The 21306-nt window shown below is 44.8% G+C and overlaps 1 protein-coding gene across 3 annotated transcripts in view; it reads right to left on the minus strand.

Moving 5' to 3' along the window:
- Positions 1 to 3716: 3716 nt before the first annotated feature.
- Positions 3717 to 21306, minus strand: part of disp1 (dispatched homolog 1 (Drosophila)) — a 79870-nt gene continuing 62280 nt past the window's right edge. For all 3 annotated transcript variants that reach the window (XM_023415001.2, XM_087176223.1, XM_023415003.2), the window contains 8 exons: positions 12195 to 12224; positions 11617 to 11740; positions 11244 to 11371; positions 9289 to 9383; positions 8511 to 8608; positions 6827 to 8416; positions 6333 to 6596; positions 3717 to 6181 (listed from right to left, as the gene is read on the minus strand). In XM_023415001.2, the coding sequence (XP_023270769.1) occupies positions 4325 to 6181; positions 6333 to 6596; positions 6827 to 8416; positions 8511 to 8608; positions 9289 to 9383; positions 11244 to 11371; positions 11617 to 11740; positions 12195 to 12224 (4186 nt within the window). In that variant the 3' untranslated portion in view covers positions 3717 to 4324. The remainder of the gene's footprint in view (positions 6182 to 6332; positions 6597 to 6826; positions 8417 to 8510; positions 8609 to 9288; positions 9384 to 11243; positions 11372 to 11616; positions 11741 to 12194; positions 12225 to 21306) is intronic.

Raw genomic sequence — 21306 nt, forward strand, 5'->3', positions numbered from 1 at the left:
CACTGGGTGTGTCACGTAATGGCGCATTTTCATCTCAGCAGCAACTGCAAATGATATCATCTCCCACAGCACTTGGGTTTTGTTGGACTGTAAGATGAGAGTGAATCTGAGGTCAGTCAGTTTCCTTTCATTTGAACTGTGTGTCTGAAAACAGGAAGCTACTGGGCAGAGGAAAGCTTCCGTCCTGTTGGCCCCGGCCGCCTGCATCCTCCCAGCCTTTATGGGCCAGCTGTTCTGAACATTACAGCCTGTCTGCAGGCTCCTGCAGCTTATACACTGTGGACAGTCCATTAATCTGAGCACGGTGCCGCATTAATATCTGTCCAGTCTGCTTTTGTTATGCACTTTTCTGGGATTTTTTGTTAGTGCCCCTAAAATATAGTAGCTATTGACTGAGAGAACTGAGGGCCCCAAAAAGTGTCCCAGTGTGTTATTAAACAAATGTGTATTTCTGATTTTAAAAAATTGATTTTTACTGTGCATATTTGTATGATACTGTTAATCAGACGTAGTCTCCTAACTCCAAACTGCAAGCTACATAATTCAACAGCTCAAACTCAATAATTCGCCAAATTCACTCATTGAATATTCTTTAAACAAAAGCGTTTAATCAAGTCAACCAGCCACATTTTAATGGGCTGAATATTATTGTGTTGCTGTAACGTAGTAAAAGAAAAGACGAGGGCTACAGTTAGGCCGACTGTGGATTCAGACGATATAAAGATCATAAGAAAAGGATCTGGTTTTAGATTAGAGCCAAAGACTTCAGAGGCAAAAGCAACAGCCACAGGAATATAGCACAGTGTTTGGGAGGAATAGATTAACTAAGAATTAATATGCAAAGATGTTTTCCTCCTACTCTGTTGGTTATATAATCTTCAGCTGCAAGGACAAGAATATTTTTCAGTGGTTTTTACTGATTTATTAAAATGTTTTCAATCAGAGGTGAAGGTTGCACTGATGAGAAGTCACCCTCTGTTTTCTAATTTCCATACCAAGATACCTGCGTTTTTTTCAGTGTAATATTGAACGAAAATTTCTGGAGCAGAAAGGTGAGAAAAGAATTCATGTTTAAGATAAAAAAATAATAATCAGCTCCTCCACTGATCTGAAAAGAAAGAAGGAAAACCTGTTTCACTTCCATAAATCTGGCCCAGTCCAGCGGCTCCACCAAAATCTAATTTGAAAAGTGGAAGCAAATGTTTACCTTGTAAACAAGCTCTCCAGCTCTGCGGGCTCTTCACAGTTATTTCAGGCCTGCAGAATATACTTAGAACAGACACACATGCTTCTGAGATTCTCCCCTTGCAGGGAAATGTAATAAACCCAGCCCCATGGCCATAGTTAATATTTGACCTCTGTTTAAGCAAATATAATTACTGGGATGCTCACGCAAGCCTGAGTAGAGATCCTCCGGGGGGAAGTGGACTCGTCTTCACTGCAGTGATTGAGTGGAGGAGCAGAGTAAAGGCAGGGGGATCTGAGGCCGAGGGGAACACAAGTCTGAGCTGTACGAGCCAAAATAAGATCTTTCCTTCAACACAGAAGCATCAAACGATCCCACTGTGGGCGGTTTACTTATGTAATGTGTTTTATACGACTTGTTTGTTTGTGGAAGTTTGTTTTTTTTTTGGTTAACAGGGTGTGACGGGGTTAAGAGGGAAAAAAAAAAAGAAGCACAGTGGTACTTTTCCTCCCTTCTCTGACACCATCCACATGTTCCAACTGCTATTCTGAGCCAAGACGTATGGTGGAAACTAGCTTTTCACTTTGAAACTAACGTCTTGTGATGATGTTGATCGTGTTTCCGCAGAAGTGCCCCTCCGCAAACCACAATGTGAGAAGTGTCTGGGACGCAAGACGCAACATGAAGCAGTAAGTTTGAGATTTCGATAGTGAGAGGGGGGAGACTGCTGCTGAAATTCCACATCAAAAGACGATCATGATCTCTGGAGGATCTCACTCTGAATAACAGTAACAAGGAGCCAAAAAGAGATAATGAACTCAAGCTTCATGGTGTCCCAGTGTGAAAACCCCAGCTCTAACCCAGTGTGGAGCTTACCAGTAACCCACTGGGAGCAGATCGGCCTTCACATTCCTCACTGGAGGACAGACGGGGGGCAGAGAGACGACCAGAGGGGATGATGACTGCTTCTTTTCCCAACGAACCTCTGAGGAAACAGGTGTTTTCTGCACTTTGGTTGGAATAGATTTAGTAGCAGAAAGAAAAAAAAGATGGAGAAAATGAAGGTGAAGGAAAGAGGAATGGAGAAAAAAAAAAAAAAAGGAGGGATATCATGTCTCCCATCTAGAGAGAATTCAATCAGGGACAGTTTTGATTTGCCGTGTGCTCCTCGGTGGTGCTTGCTGCAGGAAAGCAGGAAAGAAAATAACCATTTGCAACTATTGAAGTAGCTGCTGACTAAATTACTTCAACTCCAGTTGCACCAGTGGAGCTCCACAGGTTGAGGACTGGTCATAATGGGCCACTACGAAGTGAATTAAACCTGCAGTAACTGATTTTTGTCCACATGGGGGCAGTGGAAATAAGCTATCAACCTGTTAGCATACGGTTATCTATTCACAGTCATTTAAAGTCATGTGTCTAGTCACTTTAAGATGAAAGATTAAAGTCAAATAATGACTCTTCTTTTAGCCTTGTTTCATGAGTCTGCAGAGGATCTGGCACTTTAGCTTCTCTGAAACCAGCTTGCAAAATTTGGCTTTTTAAAGCAGAGAGAGAGGAAGAGAGCCACATTAGTAAAGTTGTGGGCCCGAAAACCAAAACAATGAGCTGAAAGACACTAAAACTGAGTACAGTTGTGGAGAGCTGCAGACTCAGGGGATAATTCTCAGTAGGAGATTCTTCACCACGAGCCAACATTAGTAATTTGATCCATTGTTACTGCAAAAATATTAATTACAGCTGCTTTAAAACAAAACATGAAAAGGCTCAGTTCTCCTTTAATCACACAATCGCTTGGAAAACGCTCACAGACAAACCACAGCCATAAATAGGTCTTGTTTGAATGTGCAAACAGGAAGAATATTCAGCAGATTTTGTTCCAATGTTGCCCAGGAAATATTACAAAAGAGTAACTCATTGAAAATATATATTTGTTAGACAAGCAAAAACCACTGCTAATGGCAGCTGGGCTGTTTTCTTAGCGCTTTGTGCCAGAGTGTTGTCTCCCTGTAATTAAGGCTGTCTGCCTCAGCAGGCCTTAAAGCTCAGAGCACTTCTTTCACTTACATGTATTAAGCCTCACAGCACATAGGTTTTTTCTGCGGCCCGTCTCGAAAGAATAATTTTACGATCAGCTTTTGATGCGATTCCCAAACTTCAACAGTTCCTGAGCAGAAATCCTGTTGATGTACTTTGACTGATGGGCTTGAGAAGATGAGATCTGTATCGCACCTAGTAATAAAATCTAATCCATTATTCTTGTGTAAATCAAGTCTACATGAGCCCTGAGAGCAGGCAGCCCGGCCCAGTTTAAATCCAGTCAACGACCTCAGGCCAGATGTAACAGATAGCACTGAAGGCGCCAGCAGTTACGAGACAATGAAACAGGTGTAGCACTGTTATGATTAAAGATATACCCTCCTTCTTCGAGAGGAGCCTGATCTCATTTTATGGTCTGTGTGTATGTGTGTGTGTGTGTGTGCGTGTGTGTATCAGGAGGAGCAGACAATGGCAGACAGCAGGACAATAGTGATAAAAAAAGACATTTTAATCATACAGTACATCTTTTATCTGAGGCGTGTGGCGACTTGAACACAAGAGCACACTGAGAATTCAACACTAGCTCCCACAAATACAAAAAAGTGTCAGGCAACAACTTTTTTTTTTTTTTTTATCAGCTTGTAAAATGTGGCACATTTTAAGTTTTTATTAAGTTGATGTGATCATATCCGACGACATATATTTATAACTACACACAATATCACAATATTTACTGTACGATTTCCTGTCGGTGCAAATGGCTGCTGTACATTTAACACTTAACGTTTGCAAGATTTCATGGAGATGTCTGTGTGAACAATGAAATAGCTTCATCAATAGTGTGTTTCATGTAAAATCAAACAAATAATCTGGCATGTGAAGAACTGGTGAGTACGAAAAGAAAAATGTAAACAGAATATATTTAGTGGGTCCGTGCGGTTTTATGAAACACACTGAGGCACTTGGTCAGCAAACACATCCCAAACACTGTTTAATTGCACGGAAACATTGAGTGAGTCATTCCTTTTTTCTTTCTTTTTTTTTTTGGATATTTGCTTTTTGTTCTGGACTGAGTTTTATTAAAATATCAATTTATCATCAACATAAGCTTTCAGAAGAAGGATTAGTGTTTATTGCAATAGGAGGCACGCTGGTTTCACTTTTTGGCACGTTAAACTCTGAAGCTGAATTGCACTTCACTTTCAATGTCCTGTTAAAACAGTACAGCTTCTTTGGAGAGGCGGAGGACGCCCGCTCACTTTTGGAGGTCCGCTTGCACTTTTTGACACTTTGCTCCCGTGTGACGGGAATACTTTCGAGCTTCTCCTGGTTGCCAGGGATTTTACAACAAGCATCCATTTGCGTTGTTGTTTCTGTGGTCGTGGCGGATACATGGTTATCACCACAACAATGGGCTCTATCCCTCGCCTTCTGTCTCTCATGACAGGTAGTGTGTGACGAGCCCAGTGAGGGGGAGGGGCACCGAGTGTGAGGTTGTGTCGGGGCCGAGTTGCTGATATTTTGGCTACTATCGAGACTTGATTGACTCATTTCAGGTCTATGATCTTCCTCTGAGCCAGAGACTGGACCTGGACCTGGACCTGGACCTGGACCGGGACCTGGAGCTGGGCCCGTGTCCCGGTTTGAAGGTGAGGTTGTGGATCTCTGTTCTCTGGCTGAACCAGCCTGCAGGTTTGCAGTATGGACGCAGTACTTCCTGAGATGGCAGCTGTGTGCAGGTCCCTGCCGGGGGGCCACTCTTCCCTGGGAACAGTGGTGGAAATGGGCGGGGGGACAGTGGATGTAGTGCATACGGCACTCCATGTGTGTGTAGACTGGGTCCAGGTTTGAAGATAAGAGGGAAGTACTCTGTTTGCACGGTGTGTTTCCTGAGTGAGGAAAGAGCTGAGGGGTGGGAGGACAGGAAGTAGAGTCCTGGGGAGGCTGAGCGCAGGAGTGGGGGGTCCACTGCTGAGGCAGGTGAGGAGGAGGGGGGTCCCCGCAGGTGCAGTTAGTGTTTTGAGAGTACTGGCACCTGGACGGTGTGCTCAGTGTGGCTACGAGCCCGTTCTCAGGACCGGCTCTGCCGGGCTCGGCTTTGCTTTTATAATGGATGTGTGAATAGGGGGCTGCGTGGTGGTGGGGGGGGATTCCATTATAAAGCTGAGTACAAACCTCGTGCTCCTCTCGAGGTTTGTCTTCAGCTTTCTGACTTGATGCCAGTGGCTCTAACTCATAGTGCTCCACCTGCCCGCCCCTGCCGTCCAGCTGGTACTTCGCCTGCCCAGAGCCTTTCCCTTGAGAGGAGGGGTGTGTGGCTGTGGCCTCGGAGAACGCCTGGCACTGCAGCTTTTTGGGCAGAGGAATCTGGCCGCAGGTTCCCTGGGGTCCCAGGCAGCGGCACATGCACTGAAAGAAGAAGGTAGCGAAGGCCCAGCTGATGCACATGATCAGCATCATGAACGTGCCCAGCTGGGTGTAGGCTAACACGGTTGAGGGCATCATCATGGCCCCGGCAACAAAGGTGGTCAGTGCTGCCATAGCGATCGCAGAGCCCATGCGGCTGAGGGAGAAAATCACCTTCCCCTCGCGGTCGGGCTCTGGAGCGAGCCGGTACGCCACGCCATAGTGGACGGCGAAGTCCACGGACAGACCCACGGCCACAGAGATGGTGACGGACTCCAAGACGTTCAGCTCCCAGCCCAGAAGCACCAGGGAGCCGACGGTGACGAATATGGTCCCGGCAATCGACAGGATGGCGTACAGGCTGATGATGACGTTCCAGGTGGTCAGGAGCATGACACTGAAAGCCACAGCCACTGACAGCGCCATGGCAACCAGAGTGCCATCCGACAGGCTGTCCTGAAGGTCGTAAAACTCCAGGTTGCTGACAAACCAGCCGTGACTCAGGCCTGCGGGGGCGTAGCGCAGCTCCTCCGTGATCCAGTCGTCCACCTGAAAACAGAATCGCAATCGTTAAAAGTCGGGAGAATTAAAGCAGGAACAAAACTCACCCTGTAAGTAAAGCAAAACCAAAAACACTCTCAGCCAGCACAACTAATGGGGAGACAATTTAACATGAAATATGAAATACTTTGCGCCCTACCTCGAGGTAGAACTGGTACATCTTCTCATAGGCCAGTGTGAAGAGATAGGTACTCTGGAACTCTAAAACTATGGCTCTGATGGTGTCATTGATATCGAATCGAGGTCCAGGGGTCTTGCTGTCCAGATGGTAGTTAGTGCTCCGATCCAGCTCCATGATAGCTCTCTTGATGCACAGCTCAAACACATCAGGCCTGTAGGGGAAGGTGGACTGACTGCAGCAGGGGTAGACGGAGCCCTCGCCGCAATCCTGGTTGTCCATCCACTGTTAAAATCAGGTAAAAAGAAGTTGATTACATCCAGTGACACTTAAATATTAAAATTGGCTCTATTTAATGACACTTTTCAAATGCGTTTTAAAGAAATTCAGACATTAAAATAAAGTGTAAATTTGTTTTCCCGCTCGGTCACGTTTTATACTGGATAGAATCAGTAAGAAGTCCTTCAGTATCCACTAAAACACACACCATCACTTTAATACTCATGGACTCTGACCTGTTTGAACGTCTCGATGAAGCAGCTGGTGAAGTCCTGCTCCTCCGACTGAAAGACAAAACTCTGGTTCCTCAGCTTCTGGCAGAAGCTGAGGATCCACAGCTGAGACGCTGGACTGGAAATGTTGAAGCTTGTATCCAGCATCAGCTTTCCCTTGTTTTTGGGGTTCAGTGGGTCGCCGTTATCCAGAGGCGTCACGCCCCAGATGATCGTTATTGGCATGTGGAGGTCCTCGCCGTGGTGAACCCTCTCGAACATGAAGAGCTTCTTGTACTCTGCGTCGTAGCGCTCGAACGGGTGAGAGGATCGGAACACCTGGAACTCCGCCAGCTCCAGAGACGGGAGCTTCATCTTTGGGTTGACGCACACCACGTAGGCCCCGCCCACTGTGATGGCGAGGAACCAGAAGAGCCAGAGGTAGCGCAGCTTGATGACAATGCAGGGTAGCACCTTCTCAAAGAAGATCCTGGACGCCTCAGAGACGGTAAACAGGCATTTGCTGGCCTTCTGACACAGACCCGCCCAGAACGTCCGCGTGCAGTAACCTCTCTGCTGGTGTGGAGGCTTGGAGCAGGTGAACATGTTAGGCAGGTAGCGTTCATGCAGCACCACCACCGCCGGGAGCCACGTCACCATGAGAATATAGTTGACCAGAATGGCGGTCCCAGCGTAGACGCCGAAACAGCGTATGGCGGTGATGTTGCTGACGTAGTTGGCGTAAAAAGCTGCGGCGGTGGTGAAGCTGGTGACGAACATAGACAGGGCAGCGTGTTGCAGCGTCACACTGACCGTCTCTGACAGCTCAGCGTGGGGTTTATCAAACTTAGTGTAGTTCCACACATCGCAAAGCACGAAGGCGTCATCCGCACCGATGCCGACCAGGATGATGAGCGCCGTGAGGTTCATGAAGGGGAAGAACTCAAAGTTGAAGACCATTCGGTAGAGAAAGTAAGACACAATCAGCGAGCTGATGATGGCTATTATTGTCATGAGCGTGATGAAGACCGAGCGCGTGTACACACACATGACCAGCAGGACGATCACTATGGCTATGGCGGGGTACACCGTGTCCGTGAGGAGGTAGTCCTGAAAGAGGTCGTGTTTGATGCCGAACTCGATCCCTGTGACGGTGGTGACGCCGTCTGACGAGTTCCAGTTCTCAAAATTGTCCAAGTAAATGTTCATCATGGACTCTCCTTTCTCCGTGGGGGAGAAGAGCATGCTGTACTTCAGCACAGGCGGAGGAAACTCCAGGCTCTTGGGACTGAGGAAGTCCTTGTCCACCAGGAAGTGAAGGATTTGGTAGACGGCGTTGTACTTGGTGCACTTGCGGGGAACACTGGCACACTTCAGCTGGTCTTTCCGGCGCAGGGTCATGTCCCAGCAGTCGGGCCCCAGTGTGCCGTTGTGGTAGTACTTGGCACACGAGCGCAGGATCTTGAGCGTGTGCGACACGTCGCGCTCGGTGATCTTCTGGCAGGACGACCTGTTGGTGAGGACGGCAATGTAGTTACCGAGTGTCCAGCTGGGGCAACAGGAGGCGTCATTGGTGCGCTGACAAAGACTCCAGTAGTCACGGTGGGAACGCACCTGTGGACGGAGACAAATCATGATCACACAGGAAGGATCACAAAGAGCAGAAAAAGTCTTGATGACTGAGGTTTGTCCTGCTCCACATACGCACCCTTGTGTTGTCCAGATTGCACATTGACTTGATGGCCTGAATACTCCAGAGGTTCTTCCCCTCAGCTGATGCGAACACCAGTCGAGAGTAACTGTCACCTGCAGAAAGAAAAAAAAGTTTTATTACTTAAAGTAGAAAACAAGATTCCCTGAAATAATAAAAGTTGGGAGATATGAGGCAAAGACATTTATACCATCAGTGCGGCGAAGAACCGGCGGCTGAAAACAGGTTCATACTAATGTGACTTATTTTTGGTGGATTGTGTATTTTTCAATCTCTTCTTATTTCCAATCAAAGTACACGACCTATTAAAAGATTAGCTGCTACTTGCCTGTTTTCCCTTTATGGTAGTTTCTACAATTTCTATTATACTGAGATTAATTGAAGATTAAAACTCCGATACAACGTGCAGACTGCTCTCCACCCGGGAATGGTGGTTGCTAGGAAACCTAATCCTCTGACCTGAACGTCTATCGCTCCACCTTACTTTGTGCACTGGCTCGAGATGATGTTATTTATTGTACAAATGGAAAGACTGTGCGTGCAGAAGCCAAATAAAACGACAGATTTGAGAGAATATGGACGCCTTCTCCCCACGCCGGTCGTGTACCTGGCAGCAAGTAGTCAAGTAAATTATCTTATTATCTTATCCCGCTCATGGGACACAAACACTGCAATCATATTTTGACAGATGGCTTATTTATGGTTTGTTATCTTTTTCACTTCAGTTTTCCCCATCATCTGGTTTAAGTTGTCTGTGTATGATTCAGAAGCTTACCTGGCACGTCACAGAAAAACTCTTTACTGAAGTCCCACTCCGCTTGCCGTTTGTCTCTGTCAAAGTGGTCTTCGGGCCACCTGGGCTCTTGGTGACTGCAAAAACAATAAAGTTTGGCACATTGAACAAAACTTGAATGTGTGGTTTTATTAAAATCAGCCACAAGAGTGACATTTAAAAAGCTGGATGTGTGGGGAAGAGATTGGTTACTGCTTCTTAATGAATCCTTACTGTGCTACAAATATTTAAAGTCTATTTTTGTTTTTTCTTACATTGTTGGAATATATTTTAGATAAATTCAATTATGTTAAAGATGAAAATACCCCCCTTAGAAAGTGGTAAAGGCCACAGCTACTAATCCAAACCCAGGAAGAGGCTGTTTGGTGAATTATGAAATCATGCAAACAGTGAACAGAGACGTTGCTGTGTCCGAGGCTGCAGAGTCAGCATGATACTAAATGAAGGAAGCAGATTTGATGCTCGGTGATGAAATAAGCAGCAGTAATTATTGCTCCCTCCAAAACCAGAAGAATGGTTCTCTACAGTACGGGGGATACTCCGGTCATTATTATAATAATCATAATACTGGCTGTGATTGAGCGTGGAGGGCTGATTGTGTCTCTGGAGCGTGTGCACTGTATGTGTTGTATATGATATGGCAATAGTTAAGTAGTGTAGTGTCTACATGCCAGTGTTTCAAGTGAGGATTATGCTTCAGCCTTCCTGTGTGTGTCACATCCTCAGCTACAAACAGGAAGGCAGAGCAATCAGGTGGCTGTCAGACGGAGACTGAGGGGGTTGACAGACAGAGGGGATGAGGCAGGGAGGCTTGCTGACAGCAGCAGAGGCCTCTTGTGCTCCGTGCACATATAAGTAGACAATTACATCTGCAGACAGACATGTGGAGCGAGACAGGGAGGAAGACAAAGACAGACACAGACACAGCAGGGGAGGAGATGAGAGAGAGAGAGAGAGAGAGAGAGAGAGAGAGAGAGAGGAAGGTCTGGGCTGCAGCTGAAAGGATCCATTTTCTAATCAGCCGAGTGGAGCTGCAATTTTTAGAAGTTCTAATCTTAGCCACGAGGATAAAATCTGATTCAGAGGGCTGTGACCTCACTGCGATGTCAACGTCATTCATCCGAGACAACCGCTATGATATCAGTGAGACAAAGCGAACAATTAAAAGCCGAACACTCAAAGACAAAAACAACAAAAAATATTCTGGCATCAATAATGGTTGTGCTTAATTAGGTTGGCTAATTAGCTCCGGCAAAAGGGGGTCACCATCTGCATACTTGATTTAGCATAGGTTTAATGCTGGATGCTCTTCCTGACGCAGCCTGGGTTCGAGGGACAACCAGAGCCATGGCTCCCCTGGTCGCTTCTGCTTAATTATACTCGCTTAAATAAAAGGAAAAATCAAATATATGCAACAGCTTTGGAGCAGAGAATAAAAAGGTGGAGAGCGCAACAGAGTCATAGAGAAGTAAACATGCAAAGACCTGCTCTTGATTAGTGAACTCACGCCCACCGACAGGAGACAGACGATGACCTTGTGGATGGACAGATCTCTGCATCGCTCCCCTTTTCTTTCAGGAGGGGATTCAGACCTTTCATCGTGTCTGTCAACAGTATCCTTCAACTCCTCCGGCCCCCTCCTCCCCTCTCACCCATCTAATACCCTCCCTCCCCCTCCACCTCCACCTCCACCTCTGTCTCCCACCCTCATCCCGCAGTCTTCAGTGGGAGATGTGAAAGTTTGAGTTGGCACGAGGAGACTATTATTAAATAACCAGATATTAAAAATCAGATGTTTGGTACAAAACTCTTCCACGAATAAAAAATAATATTGTACTCTCCTGGACTCTCTGTCTCTGTCTGTCTTTTTTAAAACGAATAAAGAATTTAAAGGAACCATAGCGTGTGGATAGTGTAAGGGATGTGTGTGAAGTTACTTTTTCGCCTGCTCGTCAGCATATTTGAAAGGGTAGTTGGCCAGTGTGGCTTTGTAGCCTGTGTTCTTCACCATGTTGTTCCATGTGACCAGTCGCTGGCCAATGGCTGTTCCCCGCGGCTCAAAACCCTTTGGGGAGGAGAGAGAAGGACACAGGTTATCAATGAATCTTCAGTATAAACGATGCAAATTCACCATTTTAGTATTCAACTTGAAAATTACATAGAGAAGAAATTCATAAATAATCTCCCTGTTAACTCGACCACACATCCTCAGTATGTCACATCATGAACCAGGCTGGTTATTTGGAAGCTTTGTGTTGACAAATGATGACATTTATCCAGAAAAGAGAGCATCATGGGTATTGTACTCACCAGCAGCGGGTCAGAGAAATCAGGGAGGTCGGGCACCAGGACGCCCACTAGGGCACACACCACAATGAGCACTGTGCACACCCCCAGCACCACCACCGGCCAATCAGCTATCAGCTCAGCATAGCTGGAACAAGACGGAGACTTAAAGTTAGTGAAAATAACGATAGAAAGGAGACATGAGAAGATCTTTCTTGATAAGCTGTAGTGTCAGCGGCAGTCTCAGGTTTTGTCTCAGTCTCCATCTCTTTGTAAAAGATGACATACTTGAGATTTTGCAACCCCCAAACCTCTGTGACAGCCTGAAAAAGTCTTAATCTTCTATTAAACAGTCTCCTGGATTAGAGTGAAGACAGCAGCATTTACTGTTCTGTAATGGAGACATGAGAAGATCTAAACTGCTGGTTAACAAAGGCCAGGTACACAGAGAGACACACAACTCTCATCGATAACGCTCATGACTCACTACTGAGGAATGATAGCTCCACAGGAGCAGTGATGGATGGATGACAGGAATAAAGGGAGGAGGAGGAGTAGGAGAGAGATTTTGCTATCCAGAATCTGTTTTTGGCAGGTCTTACCTTTTCGGGAATCGAAAGGGCCTTGCGGGGCTGAAAAACAAAAAGAGGGAGATAAATCAGGTTTATATTTTCAAGTCAAAGCAGAAGCCAATCGAAAACAGATTCCTGAGCATGAGTGGACGTCTTTCCTTCATGATCTGCTGGATTTCTTTATCCAACTGTAGCAGCACACACCTTGGGTACTGGACCACTGCAAACATTAAAACTGACGTGGCTGTCAAAGCCACTTTCCACTGAACTTATCATAACAGTCTTTGCAAATTCCTTTCAGATGTGACAGACAGTCTTTCTTCTGGTTCTAATAAACATGAGCCACACACAGACAACCTATGACACACGCAAGAAATAAACATTAACAGCACGATGGATGTCGGCTTCGAACTGAAATAAAGCCCCAAATGCTTCCAGTAAGTGTTAAACAGCATTTTTTTATTCTGAAGCTAAACCTATGAGACGACATGAGCACGGCGACCTCACGAAAGCCTTTTCAAACTAGTCAGATCAATCAATAAAGAGATGCAACACACTCACACCAGCTATCGTTACACGCACACAACGACACTTTCTTCTGATGAATCCTATCCTGTAATCAGGCCAACTGACACACACACACACACACACACACACACACACACACACACACACAAACACAAACACAGAGAGGCTTATGAAGCCTTCAGCTGCTCGAGATCTATCTGGACTTCTCGTTAGCTCCTCCTGGGAGCGATGGGGTAGCGTCCGGTATGCCGTGAGCAAGCGAACGCCCCGGGTGGAGGCAAGAAAAGAAGGGAAGAGGAGGAAGTAGGAGAATCAGATATGGCTGTGTGATCACAGCAGGGTTGCAGGAGATAAATAACACAGGCTACAAGGGTCGGGGAGGGGGGGAAACAGACGAGTGTGTGTGAGTGGAGGGTGACAAAAAAGTAGATAATATTCTTCAAGCTGTGGGAGCGGGTCGTCCAATACTCAGATAGACGGTGCTTTGATTCCCGGCTCGTCCACTCCACATTTCAAAGTGTCCTTGGGCAAGATACCGAACCGCAAATGTGTGAATGTGTGTGTCTGGTAGAAACGTGTTATATGTGTGGGAGAAAGCACTGTATATGTGTGAATGTGGCGTCCATTGTAAAGTGCTTTGACTGGTTGATAAGACTAGATAAGTGCTACATAAGTGCAGCACATTTACCATTTGCAATCTAGACTGTTACAATATGAAACATTAACTTGAAAGGAGAAATGATCATCTGTGATATTTCAAGCAGCAAATACCATAATGGCTCTTTGTTTTGGCTGTTATCTCGTGACTAAATTAATCATGAGACGAGGTGCTAAACAGTCCTCGACCTTGATGCTCAGTGTAGGTATTTTCAGAGGCAGAGGTTTTAAAGTTGATTAGTAGAGGGGAGAGTTGAGTCTCCACTGTGACGCCATTAATAACCAGCACAGACAAAGGGCAGAGGGAGCAGATGGACCACTCCAATTTTCAGACAAACCTCATTTGTAAAGATAAATGTTCTGCTTTAATAGCCTTAAATAAAGGCTAAAAGCTTTTTTTTGAATCTCAGTAAATCAAAGTCTGTATCATCACATCATTATCATCACCCAAAATGGCACCACAGAACAGGAAGTGAGGGTCGAGGTCGCTCTCTGCCACAGCCAATTAGGTCATTAGCACTCTGGACATTTGCACTGTGATTTAAGCAATCTGTCCAGAGGGGTCTGTCCACAGAGGTTGTTGTATTTTGGCCTGTTTTTCCGTCAAAGTCTTTTGGAATGTTATAATTAGTGGAAATGGGAAGCACAAACTAACGGGAGGTATTGGAAAGGAATTTTACTCCACGGGGGCGTGTTGTAAGAAGGCAGTAAATCCCTTTTAAAGATTCACTGGACACATTAACATGACAGCCAGATGTCAAGTGGCACAGGTTTAGAGCGCAGTCTCAAAATACAAGTGCACACAAAAAACACACACACACACACACCCAACACACACACACACACACACACACGCACACACACACACGCAAAGTAGGCATGAGTTTTCCAACTCTGGAGATGCATATGGGAAATATATTTAAGTGTGTTTTTTTAATTATAGATTAGAATCATGCTTTTTTTGGACTTTAGCTTTGGGAGACTTATTCATGCTCTTAAGCATTGAATTATTCATGATTTCTGAAATTACTGTGTTTTTGTGGGCGGACTTTTAAAGTGACCTTTACCCCGGTTTAAACCAACAATGCCTAATGAAAACCACATTTCCCCTGCCCTTCTTTGAACTAGTAGCCAAGGGAAAACTCTGTATTGCTAATGTAATTCTTTTCACTGTGCTCTGTCTCTTGGCTTTCCATGTATGGCCAGGAACTGCAGACCTCGGGACAGAGATATGGCCCAAAAATGGAGGAGCCGAGTTATTGGAAATAGTTGGAAAGGATTCATAAAAGTGCTTTAAGGCGTATCTATTTGTCTGCTTAAAGTCTGTTCTGAATTTTGGTCTGCGGCGCTCTAATCTGCACGCATTTAAGCCAATTGGAAAGATGCGGAGCATACCTGAGTCGGCCATTTGGCTCCAGAAATTTAAACGACAAAGATGAGGCAGTTCAAGAATCCATCAAGTCAACTGCAATAATTTATCCTGCTATCATAAAACTCAGGTGACATTTTCGTAGCAATTTCAGGCGATGATTTCAAGATTTAACAAGCGGGAGATCAATCTCTGTTCCTGAGACTTTTATTTCGGCCTCAATCTGAAGTCTATAAAAAGGAAGCGAGGACACAACACCATCACACCTTGTGCACATTACAAAAATAAATGAAAGGGGTAAAGAAAACGGCAGGTGGTGGTGTGGCTGACGGTTAGCACCAGAGAGACCTCGTGTTGACTGATGATCACAGAGGCTCTAAATTCAGCAGGATGACAACCCACAGCGTCAGGTTTCCTCCCTGACTCTGATCACTTCTACTCATGACAGCTCTAAAGCAAACTTAAAATGCAGACACACACTCTCTATCCAACTTTCTCCCCCCCTCTCTCTATCTGTCTTCCCACTCCTCTCTCTTCCTTTCCTTGGCTCCTGCCTTCTCTCATATTACCCTCCGCTCCCGGCCCAGAGTAACCTTTCAGTGTTATTCTATTTACCAGAGGGAGAATGTTTCTGGATCACTGGGCTAATTAATAAGGTAAACACAGACCACCAGCCGCTCACTCAGCACTGTGCTGACAGAGGAGAGAAACACAGCAGCAGTTGGGGGCTGAGTGTGATTGAGAGTAAACCATGTGTACGAGTGTGTCTGTTTAAACGCCGAACAAGCTGCGCAATTTTGGGGGACGAAAGTTGACGTTCGTGAGCGAAACGTGGTGAAATCTACTAAATGGCGGTTGAACATCGCACCGTGAGAGATGTACAGCGATGACTTCCATCCAGAGCCACGGTACAGCAGTAGCATCGTCCGATGACGTCTAAAGACAAAACGGTTTATAGATCATTTTTTGGCCAGACTTGACGACTGGGTGAAAAACCCTGCTCGCATAGAGAGGTGTGAGTCCATGAATCAAACACCACACACACTTTTGCACAGTCTCCTCTTGAAGGATTTCATTGTGTCGCACTCGCTTGTACACCATTAAAGTGACATTAAATAGTCAGCGTTTCCCCTACACAGTTTCTACTTAGGCAGCCGGCCCAGGTAGATAAAATCACTCGGTCTTTCATTACAACACATTTTTATTTTTTTCACTCTTTCTTGAACACACTCCCGTCCGAGTGCATGCGCTGCAGTAACTGAGTGTGGACTAGAGGGTTCTCTATGTGCAGCTGCCTAGGTAGCCTCTGTTTAGGGAACATCTGTAAATTGCAGCATCTATCAATAGTCTGCATGTGAGGTGTTGAGGGAACATCTGTAAATTGTATAATCGGCAAAGAGTCTGAGTCTACATGTGAGGTGTTCAGGGGAAATCTTTAAATTGTAGCATCTACCAGTAGTCTGCATGTAAGGCGTTAAGGGAACATCTGTAAATTGAAGCTACAGAAAATAACCCGGGTTTCACTCTCCACCTCTAAACTGTATGAGTCCCTACATGCACATCGGTCACACGCTCCACTTCCCATCACCGCAAGTACATTTCTCAGCCGGCTGGAAACACTGGCAGTAGCAGAAATCTAGTAGAGAAGTTCAAAACTTGAATACTTTCACACCTCCGCACATCTGGCCGATCAAAGCGTGAAATGGGTATAAATGTTGGGACTGTCAGTTTTGGAAAGTTACCAAAATTGTGAGACGCAGCTCCTCCAGTTGTGGAGTTGGAAAGGTGTCGGGGAGGGGGTGTGAGACAAGGTTCGAGAATACAACAAGCACTTTGTTCGAGCATGCTAAAGCATTTTGCTACAAAAGCCAACTTGTGTCTAAATCTTAACAGAACTAGACACTTGGCACCAACTTTTCTAAAACAGAGCTGGAACTCTAGCAAAGAAGAAAACCTTTAGGTACCACTTCCATTATTGCTTTTTGTTGTACTTATTTTCTGCTTGCATTTTTTTTTTTGTTTATTCACATTGTAGTGCTATGATTAACCAGGTCTTCATCACACTATCTGAAATATAACAAGGAGATGTGTGAAACTATATCCCTGAGAGATCAGTCTGTAAATGTGTGAAGGGGATGCGACACCTTGTACGTACACAGCATAGTAGTAGTCATAGCAACAGCAGGAAATGTTCGTCTAAATTCATTCTGTCATTCTATCTTCCTAAGTCAATATTTTGGTGCTTGAACAACAACAAAAAAAACCCCAAAACGTACACCTGAGTAAATGTAAATGTGACCATACTTGCCCATGAATGTGCATGTGTGTGTTATTGAACATGAGTGTATATATCTGTGCCAGGTGGGGGGGTGGCTGGGGTGGTGAGGGTTAACCTTCAACAGATGGGTGGATAAATATTTCATGACCAAGGCCTTCATGTCTGAGCAAGAGCAATTAGTGTCAACCGTCAGGCTGCTGGGTCTGCCTTGCCCTGATTAGTGCCTCGCTGGAACGCTACACACAATTAGAGGCTCGACCTAGCCGTGAAATAGGCCCAGGCTACCGGCGCTCCAATCCAGATGACATCATGAGACTAGTTAGGCAGAAAAACACCGTGCGCTGTGCCTGATAAGTAGTTGCGTGTGTGTGTATATTTACACAGAGTCTCTTATGGCTAAAGCAGAATACTGAGAGGAATATTAACAATCCCCCAAAGTGAGGCTGTGTGTACGGTAGGATGACATTAATACGACTGTAAATATTAAATAGACCCATAGGGGGTGGAGGATAAAACTACATCAGAGCTAATGGTTTGTGGAATAGAAGCAGTTTAATAAATAAACTTAATGTTTGAATGAGAAGTGTTAAAGTTTGAGTATATGTATATGTAAACGATAAAATAGGGCTGAAGCTAAAGTAGCTAATGTATCAGCGTTTAAAGTAACATGGGACAAGTGAGTTTTGTCTTTCATAAAAGCCTGTAAATGAATTAAGATGAAGCGATAGTTAGCAGAGACGTGTTACTGTAAACAGCTAGTAAAATTCAACAGTGTAAACACTTTTATAGCTGTAACTCAACAGACAAGAGAAACAGCCAACAAGAGTGTCCAAAGAAGTGCTATAAAGTGGACACTTAGTGTATCCAAAAGGCTTCCAATGTTTTCCCCAACACACTTCTCCACACCGTTCTCACCTCAAGTATGCGACAGATGGAAATATATGAGAAACAGTTTTCTCAGGAATCGATTGTTAAGACCACTATTGGGATCAGTGTTGATAATAAGTTACAGCGAACCGCGACGTTCTGAGGCACGTCAAGCTCCAGCAGTAACACGGTGTGATTCACAGGGCATCACGTTTCTAACAGGCTTCCAATAAACATTGGATCAGGCCTGTGCTGTTTAAACACAGAGTTTAAATGGAGGTCAGCTGGGGACTCTCTCTCCTCTCATTATCACATGGGGGGGAAACACAACTGGACACAACCAGACACACGTTTGTGTGGAAAAAAGTGTATTAACTGTTAAAACAGTGGAAATTCTGTTCTGTCATGTGTAAATTTGGGTAGATTTTTATATATTAGTCATGTCTGGATGTTGCATGTTACGCCTTCAGTGGTATGAATGTTGTCAAGTTTCACAGCGGAAAACAAATATCCTTTTTACACCAAAATTAGCAAGTATTAACAAGTTTTTTTTTTAAACGCGGGTAAACCTGCTAAATGAAAAGGCGATTAACACCTTTTACACTACCTGTCGAGTTCGTCTTTCTGTTCCACACACAAACTGCAAGGAGCAATGTCATCACATGCAGTTACAGAGCACACACACAAAAGGCACGAGGGAGACAGAGAGAGCCGTTAGCCACGGTGCAGACTCTCGTCCTCGTGTGTGAGCTCCTGTATGTGTCGGAGCCTCAACGTGAGATGCTTCAATCGATGATTGTGTATTTTAGAAACGTACTTCGGGGCTGCGGCTCACTCTCTTTCATCCCCGGTGTGCAGTGTAGCTGCTGTGCTTCTGGTTTAACAGCGCCGTGCTGGACAGGTGACAGGTGTCTACGGTGTGTGTGTGTGTGTGTGTGTGTGTGTGTGTGTGCTCTGAAAAATCCCCAGATGTTGTGTCTACATCACTGCCGACTGGAGCCAGAGCCAATAAATACCTGCTTAATTTATTATTTTAAAATGAATCTATTAATTGTTTGAAAAAAAATATCCATGACAAAAATAGAAGAAGAAGAAGAAAAAAAAGAGGAAACCTGCACAAATAAGAAGCTGAAACTAAGGAATGCGTGGCCTTTTCTGGTTGCACCTGCCTTTCCCCTGAATTCTTGGGAGGTGAAATACGGCCGCGCACAAATTCCTCAGGTACAGGCAGGACTTGAGCAGTATAGCCAATAGTTACAAGCTGTCAGTCAGCGTGACGTCTTTATTAGGGCTGTTCCACGTCTCATCTTTATGACTTAAAGGGGGGGAGTCACCTGGTACAGGGTCAGGATCCTGTGCTTTTAAAATCCATAGTTATAACAATTTATGTGATTAGTACAACTTTCTACATCAGTCAGTAATTGGGGAATCTGTTCCAGATGAACGTATGAATGTGCCTGGACCGACCTTACGCTGCACGGCTGAGTATAACTGTAAGCAAGCCAACTTTACGTGGGCATGTGTGGTCAGCGAGAGCAGCAGGCTTTCCTCCAAGACCTCCAGAGGTGGAACCAATGGTTCACACCTGCCGCTGCACCAAACACCCTTTATCTTCTGGTTACTACGGCTTGCTTGAGAAAGACACGTATAACGGACGTGCACAGCGATGGACACGGAGCAGGACTTTTGAAAAGAAAAACCAAAACGTTTCTGGCTCAGACCACAGCGCAGAGCCTCACGTCTCCAGATACAAAGCCCATTTATTTGAGACGGTGTATTCCCCCTTTTTAAAGCCAAGGCTCCGTGTTAAAACAAGATGAGTCATTAAATTAAAAGGGTTTGTGTAAACCGAGTGCTTCACCATGAATAAAAGACCAAGGTACGTGTTGAGGCAAAGACGGCATTTCTAATTCGAGAGACAATTTTGCCAGTGATCTGTCCCAAGTCTTACCCATACATTAACATGTGGGCAGCAAAACCATAATGTTTTTATAAACAGGTGAGAGACACATGGCAATGAACCCTGTGGATAAAAAAAAGGGCATGACTCCTTCCTGGCACGGCCAATACAAACTACGTCAAAGCTAAAAATCATCACTTTAACCTCAAAGTCACAGTCATTCTTTCATTTGAAATAAATCATATTGAAGCCAAAATAATAAACACATTACTGTCAAAATACTTGTGGATTTCATTGCCATAAATTCCCTCCAATGTCTAATTCCCGGATCCTGTGCTGACATATGATCTCAGCCTGTAGCTTCACTGTGTTTCTTTGATGTCATTCAGTAGCAGACGAAGTAGAGAAAGAAAAAGGGCGATGTCAATTTTCTTTTTTTATAGAAGGTCCATTTTTCACTCTGCACCACTATTCTTACTCCATTATTACCTCATCGCACCGCACCATCAATCTATTTCCCTCTGTGCTTTTGTTGTCGTAGCTTTGTCTGACTGTGGGCCATGTGAGGACACGATAGCTGCAGGGTCACTGTTTCTTCTCTTTCCCTTTCTCGGGCACGCCCTTAATGTGCTAGCATTTTTTTTTTCCACTGATTTTTTTTTTCCTCTTATTTTTCCCCCTTTTCTGCTTTTTGAGTTGTTTGTCTGCTGATCTAAGGACACCTGGTGTAGCTGACAGTTGCTCCGGCCTCAGTTATCTATAGTAGCTTAAACAAACATTAACCGTATCTAATAAAGGAGGAAATAAAACAAAGATGGTTATTTTGACCAAGACGATTTCAGTAAACCTGCCGATAGCTGAGGCCCTGAGGCCGGCAGCCTTAATGATGATGCCCGAGTCAAAACCTGTCCTCCCTACTCCCTCAGAGAGAGAGAGAGTGTGTGTGTGTGTGTGTGTGTGTGTGTGTGTGTGTGTGTGTGTGTGTGTGTGTAAGGAAGGGAGTGCACTGGGGGTGGAGGGGTTTGGAAAATTCCAAGTAGAAGTTCACAAAGTGCAGCAGAGGAAATACAAGTACAGAATAAATAGTGGCTCATAAGAAACTTGTTGTTTATCTAAAAAAATTCTTAGGTTCTGTTAGTGTCAAACAAACATTAATATGAATGTGATGGTGTAAATACACAAATATATATAAACTATATATACCTTAAAACTCACCAACAGCTTCAAGTATTGCTGCCTTATCAACCTGTCAATAAACTAAGCTAAAAAATGAAAATGGAGGAGGGAACTTGGATAGTCGCGGCTCCGAAGCATCCAGCAGTTTGATGAAATGTTCTAGGTTCTTCATCAAGTGCTGAAGACTCACGGGCGAGTCACCAAAGTAACGCAGTGGAGTCCCCAGGAACGAGTGGAGCAACGACAGGTTCACAACCTCCTCAGACCATCTGACATCAGACGGTCTACGGATTACGTCAAATTAGTTTGAGTGACTTACGTGTCAGTTCAAATTTGTTCAAACTTGACTTTTCTGAAAAAGTGACAG

The sequence above is a fragment of the Seriola lalandi genome, unplaced genomic scaffold (assembly GCF_002814215.2).
Source record: "Seriola lalandi dorsalis isolate HSWRI2012SDOR001 ecotype SW California unplaced genomic scaffold, Sedor1 jcf7180002054544, whole genome shotgun sequence".
Lineage (NCBI taxonomy): Eukaryota > Metazoa > Chordata > Actinopteri > Carangiformes > Carangidae > Seriola > Seriola lalandi.